Consider the following 16,517-nt stretch of genomic DNA (forward strand, 5'->3'; position numbering starts at 1 on the left):
ACATAGAGTGACCAATTCTTTAATTTCTCTAACTCATTTTTCAAAAGCTTTTGGAGATTTATATTTAGAGGTTAATAAGAACTGGTATGATTATTAACATCAATTCTTACTGCTCTATGCTTGCTTTTGGCCTCTTGGTAGAAGAACTGTTAATCATTTTAAAAGATAATATCAATCATGCAGATGTAATGAACACCATAGGACAAAATAACCATTATTATTAGGAATTTGAAGTTGTCTAGGGACCAGAGGTTAAGCAAAGTTGAATCTGAAACACTGTACTTTTTATACTGGCTCGTGTTATAGCTGTTCTCATCAATATTATTGTTGAGACTTGTATTCCTCCCATTCTTCCTCTTTTCAAATATAGTTTGAAAAACCCAGACTGCAGAATATCTGTGAGTGGGTTTTTATCAGGTATTGTGAGCTAAAGGTCTTCTCATATATGACATTCTTCTAAGTAAATATGTAGAAACTGTGTTTATACAGTATATTTTTAGAACATTTTGAAACTAAGTAGAGGTTAGATAGAGCGTTCATCTAAACTTAAAGTCTCAAAAGCTAAATTGGAAATGTTAAAGAGAGGGAGAGGAAATATTAAAAGAGAAGGAAAGAAAAAGCAAAAAGGAATGACATGTTGCTCTGCAAAGTAAATAAATAAAATTGAGGGAGATTCGTGAAATGTATTCACATATTATCGTTGAAGAATGAAAAACAGGTATTTTTCCAGAAGTCAAAATGAGGTCATGGTAAAAAATGCTTTGGAGCCATGTAAAAACTTAGTGTATATTGGCTACACTTCTTTTGTACAGGATGGATGAGTTATCGCTGCCTAACAAAATACTCAAAATTTAGTGGCTTTAGACAATAAACACTTATCTCACACAGTTTCTTGGGTCAGGAATCTGGGAGTAGCTTACCTGGGTGGATCTGGCTAGGAGTCTCTCATGTGGTTACAATCATGTTGTCAACTGGGATTGCAGTCATTTGAAAGTTTGACTGGTGTTGGTATATCCACTTCCAAAGTGGCTCACTCTCATGCCCAACAAGTAAGTGCTGGTTGTTGGCAGGAGGCCTCAGTTCCTTGCCAGGTGGACCTCTCCATAGGCTATTTGAGCGTCCTCACAACATAGCAGCTGACTTCCCTCTGGGGATGATTTTGTCCCTCAAGAAACATTTGGTCATGTCTGGAGACATTTTTGGTTGCTGCAACTTGAGCAGCAGCGCTACAAGCATCTAGTGGTCAGAGACCAGGAATACTTCCAAACGTCCTACAATGCACAGGACAGTCGCTCACAACAAAGAAATATTCAGCACAAAATGTCAGTAGTGTCAAGGTTGAGAAACCCTGCCCCAGAGCAAGTGGTCCAAGAAAGAGGAAGGTAGAAACTCCACTTTCTTTTATGATCTAGTATCAGGAGTCAGACTGTCATTTCTGCAATATCCTATTGGTTATGTACATCAGTCCTATTCATTATGGGAGGGGATCTGGATTATTGGAGGGCATCTTGGAGGCTGGCTATCACAGAAGGACTTTGTGTATAGAAAGAATGGCATTATTTGGTTTAGGTATTTCAAAGCAATTTTTTAAATTAAAAAGTGAATGTGAAATATCACTGATATTCCAAAAGCCACACTCTTTATTCTTTCCTCTGTCTGTTTTCAAATATATGTGTATGTGTGTGTGTACAATTTTCAGCATTGAGGTGTTAAATCAACCAAGTCAGAAATCAAGGAAAATACTCTATTAAAGTATTAACAGAAAAGGAACAGGTAGGCATTTTAAACAACAAATTAAATGATGGATACTATATGGATACCTTTAAATTAATCAAGGGCCAACAATTTAAATGTAAAAGCAATATGTCATTACAACATTGAAGCAAATGTCCCTTACACTACTGGCATCCACTTTTAAAAGAAGCAGGTATACATTAAGCAAAAATGTAAAATGGCAAAATAAGGAAGCCAAATGAGAAGTTAGAACATATTACCCTCAGCTAAATAACTTAAGACTTGCATTTAAATGGCAGTCAAGTCTAATGTTAGCATTAACACAGCAAAAGCATACCTATCAAAGAATTCCTGGAGCTCTATCTGCCTGGTTAACAAGGCATCTTGCAATTTTTAAGTCAGAAAGCAAACGTGTTCGTGAAAGGGGCTTCAGGACTGCGTGCTCTGTATGATAGACTTGATTTTTAGATACCAGAAACCTACTAATTAAGTATGGAGTTGGGGTGGCCACATGAGTAGTACTCCTAATTCTTCAGGGGCTAAGATAATAATTTTAAGGTTGTTAAAGTTAGTTTTACCTTATATTACTTGGTTGACTCTTGCACGTAAGTGAAACGTTTTCTCATCTAAGTCCTTCTCAAAGGAAGATCAGGGACATACCAGTCTTTTCGGAGATCCTCATGATATTTCTGTCTTGTTTTGTTTTTCTCTCTAGTAAACTTCTACTGAACTGTAGAAAGAATTGCCTTATTTGGGTGGGAGAGGTGAAAGAGGGCTCCCACAGTAAACAGTAGGAATAGCAGAAGAGAGAAGATGAGTGTGAACACAAGCTAGAGAATAGAGGGGCAGCAGCAGTGCACGTTATGCCATTCAGCCTGTCATGTAACTTTCCTACTTAATTTAATACGATCATTTCATCAGAGGGGATAACAGCAGCAGCGTGATAATTTTGCAACGTTTTGTGAATGCCTTTACTCTTCCCCATATGGTATTATTGCTACTACTTCACATGAGTATTTATGATAAATATGGGGACAATCAAAGTTTTCAAATTGTGCAGAGGAAGTAGCCTGAAATTATGTATGTATTTTTATTCAATCACTTTATGGCCATTAAAGAATCAAAGTGTATTTATAAGTGAAACAGTATATTAACTGTGTAGACAAACCGTCCTCAAAAAATTCAGTTTAGGTAAAACACAGTTCCATATTCATCTATACCTAGGGCTTAAATAAAAAGTAGATAAATTTCTTTGCTCCTTTGTTACTGACCATACAAAACCAAAACCTCAAAGCCACATGCCTAGATGTCAGTTGATTTTCGTTATTTCTAATGCCTGACATGTAACAGCCATTAGCAAATAGATGAAATTCCATTCAATAAATGATGAATGAATGGATGGATGATTGAATAAATTTATATGTTCTTCTCCATTGCTATTAGAGTGCCATAAATTTGTTAACTACCAAATAAATATCTGATTTTCAATAACTGCTTTAGGTAATTATTTAAGGAAATAGAATTTTGAGACAACTGTTATATGGCATGATCTAGATCATCAGTTAAATAATGAGAATGAATAAAGATGTAAATAAAGGTGAAATTTTTATTCCGGAGCGTATAATCATTTGCACATCCTTCATGATGCATCTTATGGTCCAAGGACCTGCATTTGGGTATGTTTCCATATATGTGAAGAAGGATACAAATAGGAAGAAAAGAGCAGACTTCTTTAGGATTTGGTGTCCCTATTTTCTAGTTCTCCATTAAAATTCCTTAGCAAAGAAATGAAGGAAGGTTAAGGAGTGAGGAGAGAAAAATAACCCTCAAGGATTCTGGAGGATGATTTTTCTTTAATAAATTATGTTTGATTTCTATGAGTAGTTTAGTCTTTGTACATTGTAAAATTATGAATATCATATAATTATATTAGAGTAACATGTTTTTCCTGGAATAAACTTATTATTTGAAAATGATCTAAATGAAATATATTTTAATTTTATATATTTATTTTACAGTGTTAAGTTTATGTGGAATAATCCCTACATTCATGATGACAATTCATATTTCTTCAGTGCATCTAAGGCTATATGTCTGTGTCAAATTCTTTTCTTTAGCCAATTTATTATTTATCTATGTGGAGGATTTTCATTGGCTTATTTACAAATTCATTAGGACTTCTGCAATATTTCTACGGCTGTGATGACCAGCTGATGTTAAGTGAAATGTTTGCTCTTAGACAGGTCGTAGTAGCTACAAGTAAATGGAACATGCTTGAATTATATGTTGATTTGGATTTTACTTGTTTTGCATTCTATGTCAGACAACTAAGATTAGACAGTAATTTATTAGGAAGTTATAATCATGAATAGGTTCCTAAAACTTGTATTTGGATGTACAAAATAGTATTCTCTTGCACATTATTGTATGAATTATTGTATTTTCTGACACATTGTACATGAACCCTTTGTGTATGTATCACTATCTAGCTATCACTTTGTGTATGAATGAAATAATTATGAAATACGCTATTTTCAAAAGCTTCAATTGGCAACATCTTTTAACAATTGGACAAGTAATTAAAAGAAAATTGCTTTCCTCACTGCTTGGTGGTGTACTTGATAGAAATGCTATCTTTTTCAATGCTTTCTTGACCTTGGAAATTACTTACATTCTTTTCTATGTAAATTATTTACTTAAAATTTTAAAATGTATGTTTAATTTGTAAGAATAGGGGTTAATCAAGGTAAGCCTCCAAATTCCTCCTAAATAAGATATTACAAATTTTAAAACAGTAGAAAAAGCCCTACCTTTGTTTATTGTACATATTCATAATTATGAGAATACATGTCATAAATAAATAGTCCATTCCGTTTTATAGTTAAGGTTTTTAAATTTTCATCTGGTCAAATGAAAAATAATTAATAGAAAATGGGAAACTACTGTAATTTTTGTATTTTTCATGTATAATAGGCATTTGATATAGTAGCTCAGTAGCAAATTATTAAAAGAACCAAATTGTGAAATAATATCATATAATGGGTCAAAATTATTTATATAGTTACCAGTATAAGGATCAAGCATGTGGGTTCTTATTAATATACCATTAGCCTGCTCACACAATGAAAGAGAATGAAAGGGCAATTTTGAATGACATTTCTATCAACTTTGGGACTGTCAACCTCTATTATGTCCTTGGGGCTTTGCACTTCTTGGCTTTCAGACATCTGTGCTGCCTTGAATGGAGGAGAATATTAAGAGTTCTAGTGGGTCTCTTGCTCTAGTAAATGCTTTGGGTAGTCCTTTTTCAGTATGCACATGTAATAGTTTTTGTGCTTAAAGCTAAGCATATGACATTTCAGTCCATCAGCACCCACATCTGCATCATCTTCATCGACACCACCATTCCCCCATACACACATTCACACTCTCTTTCCTCTGTGCTCATAAGTCTTCTCTGTTGCAACTCTGGGAATATACTCCTTTCTCTTTTTTTTTTTCTGCACAGTCAAGTGACACAGCCACCTTTAATTTCTCGGAGAATCCCCTCAAAACTTTTGTAAAGAGTTGTAATGATGTCAAAGGAAATTTTCAGGCCATGATGACAAAAGCCAGTAGTTTCACACAGAAGGTAGTAAGCAGCTATAACATTTGATGGGGGGAAAAGTGCCTAGAATATTTACAGCTGCATAGTAAACAGTCAATAAAGCTCCTATCTGACAGGATATTTAGGCTGAATCAACAATGAGAAAATCCAGACTCTAATCCTTATTGGCTTACTTATTCTCAGTAGTATTTAGTTTGTTATACATATGCATGTTTTCATTTATTATTAGCATATAGTGTGTTCTGATAAAATTTTAAAAATTGAGATAATATTACGTTTTTAACGTTATCTTCTTATATTGAGGAAGCTTTTTAAAGGATTTTGAAACCTAATTAAAAAAATTTCAAAAATAATCTCCATTTATATTGTATGTGGCAGTGGCTCTCAAATGTTAGTGTGCATCAGAATCACCTGGGACTGCTTGTTAAAGCACAGGTTGCTGGAACCTACCTCCGAAGTTTCTAGGATAGAGAGTTTGCCTTTCTAACAAGTTCCCAAGTGGTGCTGATCTTACTAGTCCAAGGCCCACATTTTGAGAACTACTCGTCCATACTGGAGTATAGAAAAAAAGGGATACAGTACTCTCCTGGGTTTCTGCCAACCATAGCATCATACATAAGGATTATGGATGACCAGCTCAACTAAATGTTTCAGATTGAAAGATGTAGGAATAATTTTGCATGCGTAGTATTTAAAATGCTGAAGTAAACTTTTCACAATTACGTATTGAGCCAGTCAGAGAATTATTTTACTTCACTTCCTTCCAAGATTCTATGAATCCATATGAATTTGGTATAATAGTCATTAATTTATTATGCATCTAACATGATCCCAGATAGCCATTTGAATTCTCATAGATTTTTCAAATAACTGTTCTTTTTGCTGAAACAGAAAAAAATGTTAGAATAATTTTTCCTAGTCTGTTCCTGGGTTTCCTAAGTATAGCTAACCATGGACTCTAATAACAATAAATCACTTTAAAAAATGTAAACTTGAGGGGCCGGCCCGGTGGCGCAAGCGGTTAAGTGCGCCCGCTCCGCTGCGGCGGCCCGGGGTTCGCTGGTTCGGATCCCGGGCGCGCACCGACGCACTGCTTGGCAGCCATGCTGTGGCGGCGTCCCATATAAAGTGGAGGAAGATGGGCACAGATGTTAGCCCAGGGCCGTCTTCCTCAGCAAAAAGAGAGGAGGATTGGCGGATGTTAGCATAGGGCTGATCTCCTCACAAAAAAAAAAAAAAAAAAAAAAAAAAAAAATGTAAACTTGAAATAGATGTCATAGTAACCCTTTTGCCATTTTTGTAAAGTGATTTATTTCAATTTTTTTTGGTAAATGTATACATAAAATTTTGTACAAATTAATTGATATATGTTTCTATCTCATCATATCACTCGATTCTAAATTGTTCCATTTTCAACAAGTTATCCTGCTACTACTGATAGATATTTTATGTTCTTAACTCATGAAGATGAAACAGTAGCTAAATGGAAATTAAATTTTTATTCTATAATAATATCTATGTAAAATAGGATATAGTATAAACAATAAAGTGCAAGCAAATGACATAATATTTCAATTTTAGAACACGGAAAAGGCATAACTTCTCAGTTTGCAATTAAAGTGATATAATGTTAATATTATCTGATTCTTATGAATGATATGATAGAAATTTTAATGATAATTGTATCCATAAATTTTAGTAAGAAATTACATAGGAGCTATTATAGAAATGTATAAAATATCATGTACACTATGTAAGCTTGACCTATTCAAGCATAAAACAGTTGGAAATCACCATATGTGCTGACTGACTACATACAGATCTTCATACCACCATGTAATACATTGTAAAGAAAACCTGGAAGAGAAGTCTGGATTTAAAAATCATAATGTTAAGTGTTTAGAACAAGTGTTGCATAAAAATAAATAGTACATATTAGTATAATGTTAATTATGTTTATTTTCATTTTTAGATCAAATCAAAAAATATTTTTGTGAAACCTGGGAGAAAAGGTTATTTTCTAAGAAAGAAAGTTTTCCTCTTTTTTGTATTTAATATGCAGAGCACTTCTGATCAGAGGTACACACCATTTAACTCCTCCATCATGGATGTTCCAGGTACTCTGCCTGAGCACCAGGGTACGAAGATGCTTGGGACTCAACCCCTGTTCTTTGGAGATTGAAAAAAACCTATCTACATCATAATTTTATATGAACTATATACTGTCTCTCAATAAAAATGAATAGTACCAGGAATAGCTTTTTAAGAATATTTCTTGCAGGTTTCATCAGTTATGTGCTTTCTGGATAGTTGAGTGCATGTATACTTTCTCTCATGCAAAAGGTTTTTCATAATATGTAGTTGAAAGTGACATTGTTGACAGCTAACCAAACACTGTAATGTTCAGATTGAATGTTAAGATCACTGATTGGTAGAGTAATTTGATGGGAAATGACAAGCTATATACCTGTGTTTTTCTAGGCGTTTTTGATCAGCCTTTCCTTATCACAGCTCATGTTCTAATGATCGTTGCAGGATGAAGTGGCACAGCCACTGAACCTATCAGCTAAACCCAAGACCTCTGATGGCAAATCACCCACATCACCCACCTCTCCCCATATGCCAGCTCTGAGAATAAACAGTGGGGCAGGCCCCCTCAAAGCCTCTGTCCCAGCAGCATTAGCTAGTCCTTCAGCCCGAGTTAGCACAATAGGTAAGTCTTGTTTTCTTTTGTTCTTGCTGATTTTCTGTTTATGGCAATTGAATGAAATCATCTTTTAATGGCAAATCACGCATACCCTGTGCATGGCTTTAGTTCCATAGGAGAGTTTCAATTTGATGAACCTCATAGGTCTATTTTAAATATGCAAATGAAATTTATAACTGAAGTCCAAGTTATAATGTCCCTCTGAAAGTCTAATTTGAACTGGTTATGTTTATTGATGTAACTGATATTCTTAAGTTTATAAAAAAGAGGCCTAAATGACTAATCACAGAGAGCAATGGTTCCAGAATGTTGTTGTTAGGTGCCTTGCCTTTTTCATCAATGAAATTTATTTACATTTTTTGTGATGTGTACAAAGTATACATAATGATGAAATATATTCTGCCTGGATCAGCAGTCAACCATCAGGATGTGAATTTTGTTCAGTTCCATGCTGTTTAAGATTTACTTAAACACACCAAAAGTATTATAAAGAGTGGGTAGCTTCAATTCTCCATAATTGTCATTTCAGTGGAGTAAACAAACACTAGAAAATGTTTCTATAAGCTAACTTTTAAAGGAAAAATCCAATGATTTTAGTAACACATAAGTTAGACTGTAAATACTTACTTCAACCCACATTTATTGGTGTTTATTATTTGCGTACAGTTATAAGGAGGCTAGCACAGACCAGCCCTCAAGGAACTCATGGCTTAGTTGGGGAAAAGTTGTCTATCTTATAGTACAAGTCATCTATAGTAAGTGCTATTCCAGAGCACAGATACAATCGTATAGTTAAAAAGAGGAGAGTGTTGGATTCTATTTGGGAAGGATCAAGGAAGGACAAGTTGGAGATAGCCTAATTCAAATGGAACCTCTAAGAAGAGATACATTCCTAGGCATTTTAGGTTGTGAGAAAAAACCCCAGAGTAAAGTAGCATATTTTTGAGAAATGTGCTGATTTGGCTAAACTATAAGTGTGTAGTGTAAAGTGATCAGAGCTAAAACTGAAAGGGGCAGATGGAATTTTATTGAATGCTATTCTAAGATACTTTGACTTTTTCTCCTGACAGCAGTCTGATCAGAACTTTAAGAAAAGTATTGGCAGCAGAAAGAGATTGGAATCAGAGAAACCACTGTTTAGTGTAGGACAAAAATAAGTTACATGAAATAAGCAATGAAAAAGAAAAGGAAAGAATAGATTGAAGAGATATTATTAAAGAAGAATTGATATAACTTATCCACAATAGAATGTTCTTGGTGAAGTTCAAGTTAGAGACAGGAGTCAAGGGTTTTGAATTTATAAAATCAGAAAGATAGTGCCTCCCTTAACTGTGAAAGACAAGACCAGAGTGGAAGCAGGTTTGAGAGAAGGCATATATATAAAGACTTAATAAGTGTTGAATTTGAAACACAAGGAGCCCGTTAAGTAGAGATGTTCATGAGGAAACTGTAAATGTAAGTCTGATATGTAAAAAGGGTGTTAGAATTTTAGATATAGAAATTATTTCATAACGAGGATGTTGAAGCCATGAGAGCATTCGTTCACCAAAAAAAGAGTGTGTGTGGTAAGAAGAGAAGTGAGGTAAAGAATCATAGGTATTATCTACTGTATTAGTTATCTATTACTGCATAACAAATTAACCTAAAACTCAGCAGCTTTCAACAACCAACATTTATTGTATCACCGTTTCTAAGAGTCAGGAATGTAGAAGCAGCTTAGCTGGGTGATTCTAGCTTAGGGTCTCTCTTATGGTTGCAATCAGGATGTTAGCCAGGGCTGCAGTCATCTATAGAAGTTACTGAGGATGGATGATCTTTTTCCAGGAGACTCACTCACATGCCTGTTGATTGGAGACCTCAGTTCTTTGCCATATGGGTCTTTCCATAGAGCTACTCATAGCATGGCAGCTAACTCTCCCCAGAGTGAGTCACCCAAGAAGGAGATTAAAGAGAAAGCCACAGTGCCTTTAATGACCTGGTCTCCAAAGTCACATATAGTCCATTCTGCTTTATTCTTTTCATTATAAGAGAATCACTAAGTCAGCCCAAAGGAAGGAGAATTAGGCTCCAACTCTGAAGGGAGGAATATCAAAGTATCTTTGAATATATTTTAAAACCACCACAATTTTTTTTTTATTGATGTTTTAATGGTTTCTAACTGTGAAATTTTGGGTTGTACATTTTTGTTTGTCCATCACCACATATGTGACTCCCTTCACCCCTTGTGCCCACCCCCCACCCCCACTGCCCCTGGTAACCACAGTCCAGTTTTCTCTGTCCATGTGTTGGCTTATATTCCACATATGAGTGAGATCATACAGTGTTTGTCTTTCTCTTTCTGGCTTATTTCACTTAACATAATACGCTCCAGGCCCATCCATGTTGTTGCAAATGGGACGATTTTGTCTTTTTTTATGGCAGAGTAGTATTCCATTGTATATATATACCACATTTTCTTAATCCAATCGTCAGTCGAGGGACACTTAGGTTGCTTCCACTTCTTGGCTATGGTGAATAATGCTGCAATGAACATAGGAGTGCATAAGCCTCTTTGGATTGTTGATTTCAGGTGCGTTGGATAGATTCCCAGTAGTGGGATGGCTGGATCATAGGGCATCTCTATTTTTAATTCTTTGAGGAATCTCCATACCGTTTTCCATAGAGGCTGCACCAGTTTGCATTCCCACCAGCTGTGTATGAGGGTTCCTGTTTCTCCACATCCTCCCCAACATTTGTTGTTTTTTGTCTTGGTGATTATAGCCATTCTAACGGGCGTGAGGTGGTATCTTAGTGTTGTTTTGATTTGCATTTCCCTGATGATTAGTGATGTTGAGCATCTTTTCATGTGCCTATTGGCCATCTGTATATCTTCCTTGGAGAATTGTCTGTTCATTTCCTCTGCCCATTTTTTGATCGGGTTGTTTGTTTTTTTCTTGTTCAATTGTGTGAGTTCTTTATATATTATGGAGATCAACCCCTTGTCAGATGTATGTTTTGCAAATATTCTCTCCCAGCTGCTTGGTTGTCTGTTCATCTTGATTCTGGTTTCATTTGTCTTATAAAAGCTCTTTAATCTGATAAAGTCCCACTTGTTTATTTTTTCTTTAGTTTCCCTAGTCTGGGTAGGCATGTCATCCGAAAAGATTCCTTTAAAACCAATGTCAAATAGTGTGTTGCCTATATTTTCTTCTATGAGTTTTATAGTTTCAGGTCTCACCTTCAGGTCTTTGATCCATTTTGAGTTAATTTTTGTGAATGGCGATAGCACATGGTCCACTTTCATTCTTTTGCATGTGGCTGTCCAGTTTTCCCAACACCATTTATTGAAGAGACTTTCCTTTCTCCATTGCATGTTCTTAGCACCTTTGTCGAAAATTAGCTGTCCGTATATGTGTGGTTTTATTTCTGGGCTTTCAATTCTGTTCCATTGATCTGTGTGTCTGTTTTTGTGCCAGTACCATGCTGTTTTGATTACTATTGCTTTGTAGTATGTTTTGAAGTCAGGAATTGTGATGCCTCCTGCTTTGTTCTTTTTCTTTAGGATTTCTTTAGCTATTCGGGGTCTTTTGTTGCCCCATATAAATTTTAGTATTCTTTTTTCTATTTCTGTGAAGAATGTCATTGGGATTCTGATTGGGATTGCATTGAATCTGTAGATTGCTTTAGGTAATATAGACATTTTAACTATGTTTATTCTTCCAATCCACGTGCATGGGATATCTTTCCATTTCTTTATGTCATCGTGGATTTCCCTCAATAATGTCTTGTAGTTCTCATTGTATAGGTCCTTCACCTCCTTGGTAAGATTTATTCCTAGGTATTTTATTCTTTTTGATGCAATTGTAAATGGTATTATCTTTTTGAGCTCTCTTTCTGTTAGTTCATTATTAGCATATAGAAATGCAACTGATTTTTGTAGATTGATTTTGTACCCTGCAACTTTGCTGTAGTTGTTGATTGTTTTTAACAGTTTTCCAACAGATTCTTTAGGGTTTTCTATGAAAACCACCACAATTTTTTAGGGGAAAAAGTGATGAAGAGCAAGTGAGTGTCTTAGAATAAAAATGAATATAGGGCAGTGTCCTGCAGCCCTAGGAAAAATGAAAGTTTCAGAAAAGAGGGGCTGTTTAATGGTGTCACATTCTGCAGAAATGTTAAAGATCATGAACAAGAAAAGCCTTAGGATTTAGCTGGAGCTCGTGGATAGGTAGATGCTGACAAAGAGATTTTAGTAGAATGGCTTAGCAGAATTCTAATTACAAAGATTTGAAAAATATGAGGAAAGAAAGGGCAGTTGATACAGAGACCAGTGTTTTTGTAAGCTTAGTGTTGAGAATTGATTGTATTTAGAGAAGGCTGTGTAGAGAGAGGTTTTAGAATAGGAAAATCATATGTGTATAAAATCATATACATATAAAGTGAAGGAGAAGAAGAGTTGGAGAGAGAGAGATATGAAAGAGTGCCCGAGTGGTGGTGGAGCAAGGAGAAGAGATGATGAGAAAGGGGAAGGAGAAAAGCCCCTTCTGTTTTCTGACACTGAAGGAAATGAAGAGGAAAAGCGTAAAGCTACAGAAAAATTGTAAGATGGACAGAAAGAAAGGTGAAGGAGTGTATTTCAAATGCTTCATCTCCACAAAGTGGAATTCCAGATTATTTACCGAGGAAGTCAGTCTGGGGCAGTAGGGCAGCAGTGAGAAAAAACAGTGAAAACTAAGTTTTGAGAAGTTGGGAAAAGGTTTGGGGTACACATATGCTCCTTATCGTTATGCACTGTTCTGTTATGATCTCTCAGTTACTCTGCTCAACATCCTGAATGGACATCAAGTAAGGTTTGCTTTCATGTCCTAAATACGTAAGAGAAAAAATATTTTATTTGGCAAGAATGATTCACTTCCGTAATAGACATGAAGGCTCATAAATATCACAGAGTTGGTATATGAGCTACTTTTATGTCACTAGAACTAGAGTATTTAACTAATGGAATAACTAATATATTTGCATTTTTATCATATGAGGATTTTTTACTTCGGCATTCCAAGGATTAAGTATGACAAAATATTTTAGAAAGACAAGAATGTATTTAGTGACATTTATCATCTGACTTTCTCCACTACTAAAACTTCTTTTATTTTTTTTCCCTGAAAAGTCCCTTCAACACATAACACATCCCTCATATTTTCCAAGGATTTTGAGGCCACTACAATTTACTTTTCTCTGTTCAACAAATGCACATGTTGAAAGCTGAAACTGTAATGAGTAATAATGTAGATGGATAAAAGCTGTAAGCATTAATGGTGTTGTAAAGGTCACCCTGAAAGATGAATTACTGTTATGCCATTAATAAACCACAGAAAACTGTGACACAAAAGATAAGTTATTGTTAACAACATGGGGCTCTTTGCTATATATCTATTAGCTACAAATATATAAAGTGAGTTTTTGAGGTTGGTGACCAATATTACAGTGTATTCTATAAGAATTCTTTTGATATAGTACACAAATGATGGGCAACTCCAAAGAAAGGGGATCCCTTAAAAGGTGTGAATAGTTCAGAAGAATGCTGGGTAATTTTAGCATCTTTTGACCAGATGTTATCTTTCCCTTATTGGCCTTTTCCACCTATGTTGTCTATATGTTTAACACTTTTAACTTTTTCAAAGAATTTTTAATCTGTTTTCTCACTGCAGCTAATTTTAGAATTATAGACCCTTAACTAGATAGAACAGATAGCCATATCATCTAGTCAAAACTTGTTGTTTTACAGATAAGGAACCGAGGCCTAAAGAGGCTAAGTGCTTATCCAGGGATTCCAAGTTCCTGTCACAGCGTAGACAATTCTGTGATTCTATGTTTATTACCTCTGTTTTAATTTCAAGGAAACAAATGTACATGAAGACGTACTAACTTGCCCAAAGTCACAGACGTGGAGTTTGAGGCCTTTCTATCATAGTCTCTGGGTTGGCATGCTTTCATTTTAGTTGTTGCCTTTTGGTAGCCTTCCTGCACTAGATGCTCTTCTCAGTCATTTATTTATCCTTTCACTCATTCGTCTAATAAATGGGTATTAAATATCTTCTCTTTACCATACATTTTGCTGTCTGCAGGATAAGCAGATGAAAGTCTTGGACTGAGCCTTTAGATGCCTACAGTCTTTGTTCTTTCCTGTCTTTGAAAGATATTGAAACATATTATTCTGACCCTTCATTCCTCAAAGGCATTAACACATGAAAAGCAAAACTTTACCTGAGCAACTGTAATAGACACACATTGATTCAATAAAATGAAAGGAAATATTTTCAGGTCCATTAATTTGGTACTTACTTCTACAACTTGCTAATTTAAAATATAACATGAAGGAGGCTATTACCTTGAAGTTTCATTAGTTTACTTTTTTGTGTGTGTGTGTGTGTGTGAGGAGATCAGCCCTTTCTAACATCTGCCAATCCTCCTCTTTTTTTGCTGAGGAAGACTGGCCCTGGGCTAACATCCGTGGCCATCTTCCTCCACTTTATATGGGATGCTACCATAGCATGGCTTGACAAGCGATGCGTTGGTGCGTGTCTGGAATTCAAACCGGCAAACCCTGGGCCACCACAGCAGAGCATGCACACTTAACCACTTGCGCCACTGGGGCGACCCTAGTTTATACTTTTAATGAGAAAAACTTCTATGTGGGTAGGTTATTGAACAAGAATATAGTAGTAGTTTCATAGAAAGCCACTGAATTATCCGGAAGTTAGGGGTATTATTCAACATCTGGCAATTAATATTGTATAGCACTTTATAGTTTACAAATTGCTTTCACATTTATTATCTAAGTAATTCTTGTGAGCTTTCACAGATGAAGAAATGACTGCATATCAGGGTGCCAAAAATTTGATGATAAGTGACCTCAAAAATAGAAAAAAATTAATATTTGTTGAAAATAACTTGAAACACATGTGCCCTTACTTTTACTTATAGCTGAAAAGTCCTAGGTAAAATAAATATGTAGTAAATAAGAATTTATCTTGCCTTGATAACATCTGTTAAATCCATGAATTTTGATAAATCTGTGTCCTGTGGTACAGGCGTCCATTGATATGATGACATAAATAATCAATGAACTTGGAATTATGAAAGTAGATACTTTCAACTTAGAAATATTCATTTATTCCTTCAACAGACTCTGCTATGGGCCAAAAGAATAAAAGACCGAAAGAAAAAAAATGCCCTCAAATAGTTCATAGATTGGTGTGAAGGACAAACTTAGAAAAACGAAAGACAATGTAACAGTGAGGGCGTCTACAAAGTTTTGAAGGAGTGTATAGACGGGAAGTGCTAATGTTGCCAAGGAGCATGTCTGGGGTGTATCAGGGAAATCCTTACAGAAGGGATGACATTTGAATAAATTGCCAAACACACCGGAAAGAGAGAGTATTTCAGTAAAAGAGAAAAGCTTGCGAGACAGAGGTGGGGGTGGGAAGAAGAAGGCCTGTCCTTGGAACAGGAAATATTCCTGTGCAGCTTAAGCACAGAACTCCTGAAAGACCAGCAGGGAGGATAAGCAGAGCTGATATCATGAAGAGGCTTTTAGGCCGTTTTAAAGTGTTTGGAATTTATCCCAGAATGACGTTTTTGGGGGAACGTTGAAGAGTGTCTTGTTCCAGTATATTTGGGAAAGGCTGCATACTGTTGTTCTCTCTCAAAGATTCACAATGCACGTGAACATATTGAATATTTTGAGAATTTGTGCAATGAAGAAATTTTTAACTTTAATTTAGTATTTCTCACACTTATTTGAACATGGAATTATTTTTTCACAGAATGTAACAGATCATCCTCTTAAGAAATGCTCCTTTAAGCACTAGGGTACCAAGAGATGGGTTTTTAATCAGGTAAAGTGACGTGATCCAAATTCCTGTTTTGGGAATATTTTGGAATGCTTTATCTGGAAGCAGAGTAGGAGATGGATTCAAGGAGTATAAGCCTCAAGATAGGGAAACTAGTTAGGAGGTTAAGGCATTAGCCCAAGTGAAATAGGAGGTGGCTTTAGCGAAAACAGGGACCACGGGGGTGGAGAAGAAGCACATTTGAGAGCTGAGGAGGAGGCGCAACTGTCAGGGCTTGGTTGCCTTTTGTATGTGTGAGGTAAAGGCAATATCTTAGATGACTCCCAAGTGGCTGGATGGGCAGCTGGAAGGGGATATGGAATGTTGAAAGAAGAGATTGAGGCAATGGGAAGATGATGAATTCTGTGCTAGACATGCTGCATGTCAGGTACTCATGGGGCGCTCAAGTGGAGAAGCTTCGTAGACAGATATGTGTATGTGGAAATCAGGAAGAATTTGAGGCAGGCAGTAGATATTTTACAGTACTTAAGATCACCCCTCGATTCTTAGGAGCACACCTAAGATCAGTTCTGGTACATTGGTTTCTAAGGCTGCTGCAACACATGACCATAAACTGGGTCACTTAAAACGGAAATTT

General features: G+C 35.8%; 1 protein-coding gene across 2 annotated transcripts in view; it reads left to right on the forward strand.

The window, feature by feature from the left end:
- Positions 1-16,517, forward strand: part of SOX5 (SRY-box transcription factor 5) — a 402,681-nt gene that overhangs the window by 350,920 nt on the left and 35,244 nt on the right. For both annotated transcript variants that reach the window (XM_058558649.1, XM_058558648.1), the window contains exon 10: positions 7,877-8,054. In XM_058558649.1, the coding sequence (XP_058414632.1) occupies positions 7,877-8,054 (178 nt within the window). The remainder of the gene's footprint in view (positions 1-7,876; positions 8,055-16,517) is intronic.

Source organism: Diceros bicornis, chromosome 17 (assembly GCF_020826845.1).
Source record: "Diceros bicornis minor isolate mBicDic1 chromosome 17, mDicBic1.mat.cur, whole genome shotgun sequence".
Taxonomy (NCBI): domain Eukaryota; kingdom Metazoa; phylum Chordata; class Mammalia; order Perissodactyla; family Rhinocerotidae; genus Diceros; species Diceros bicornis.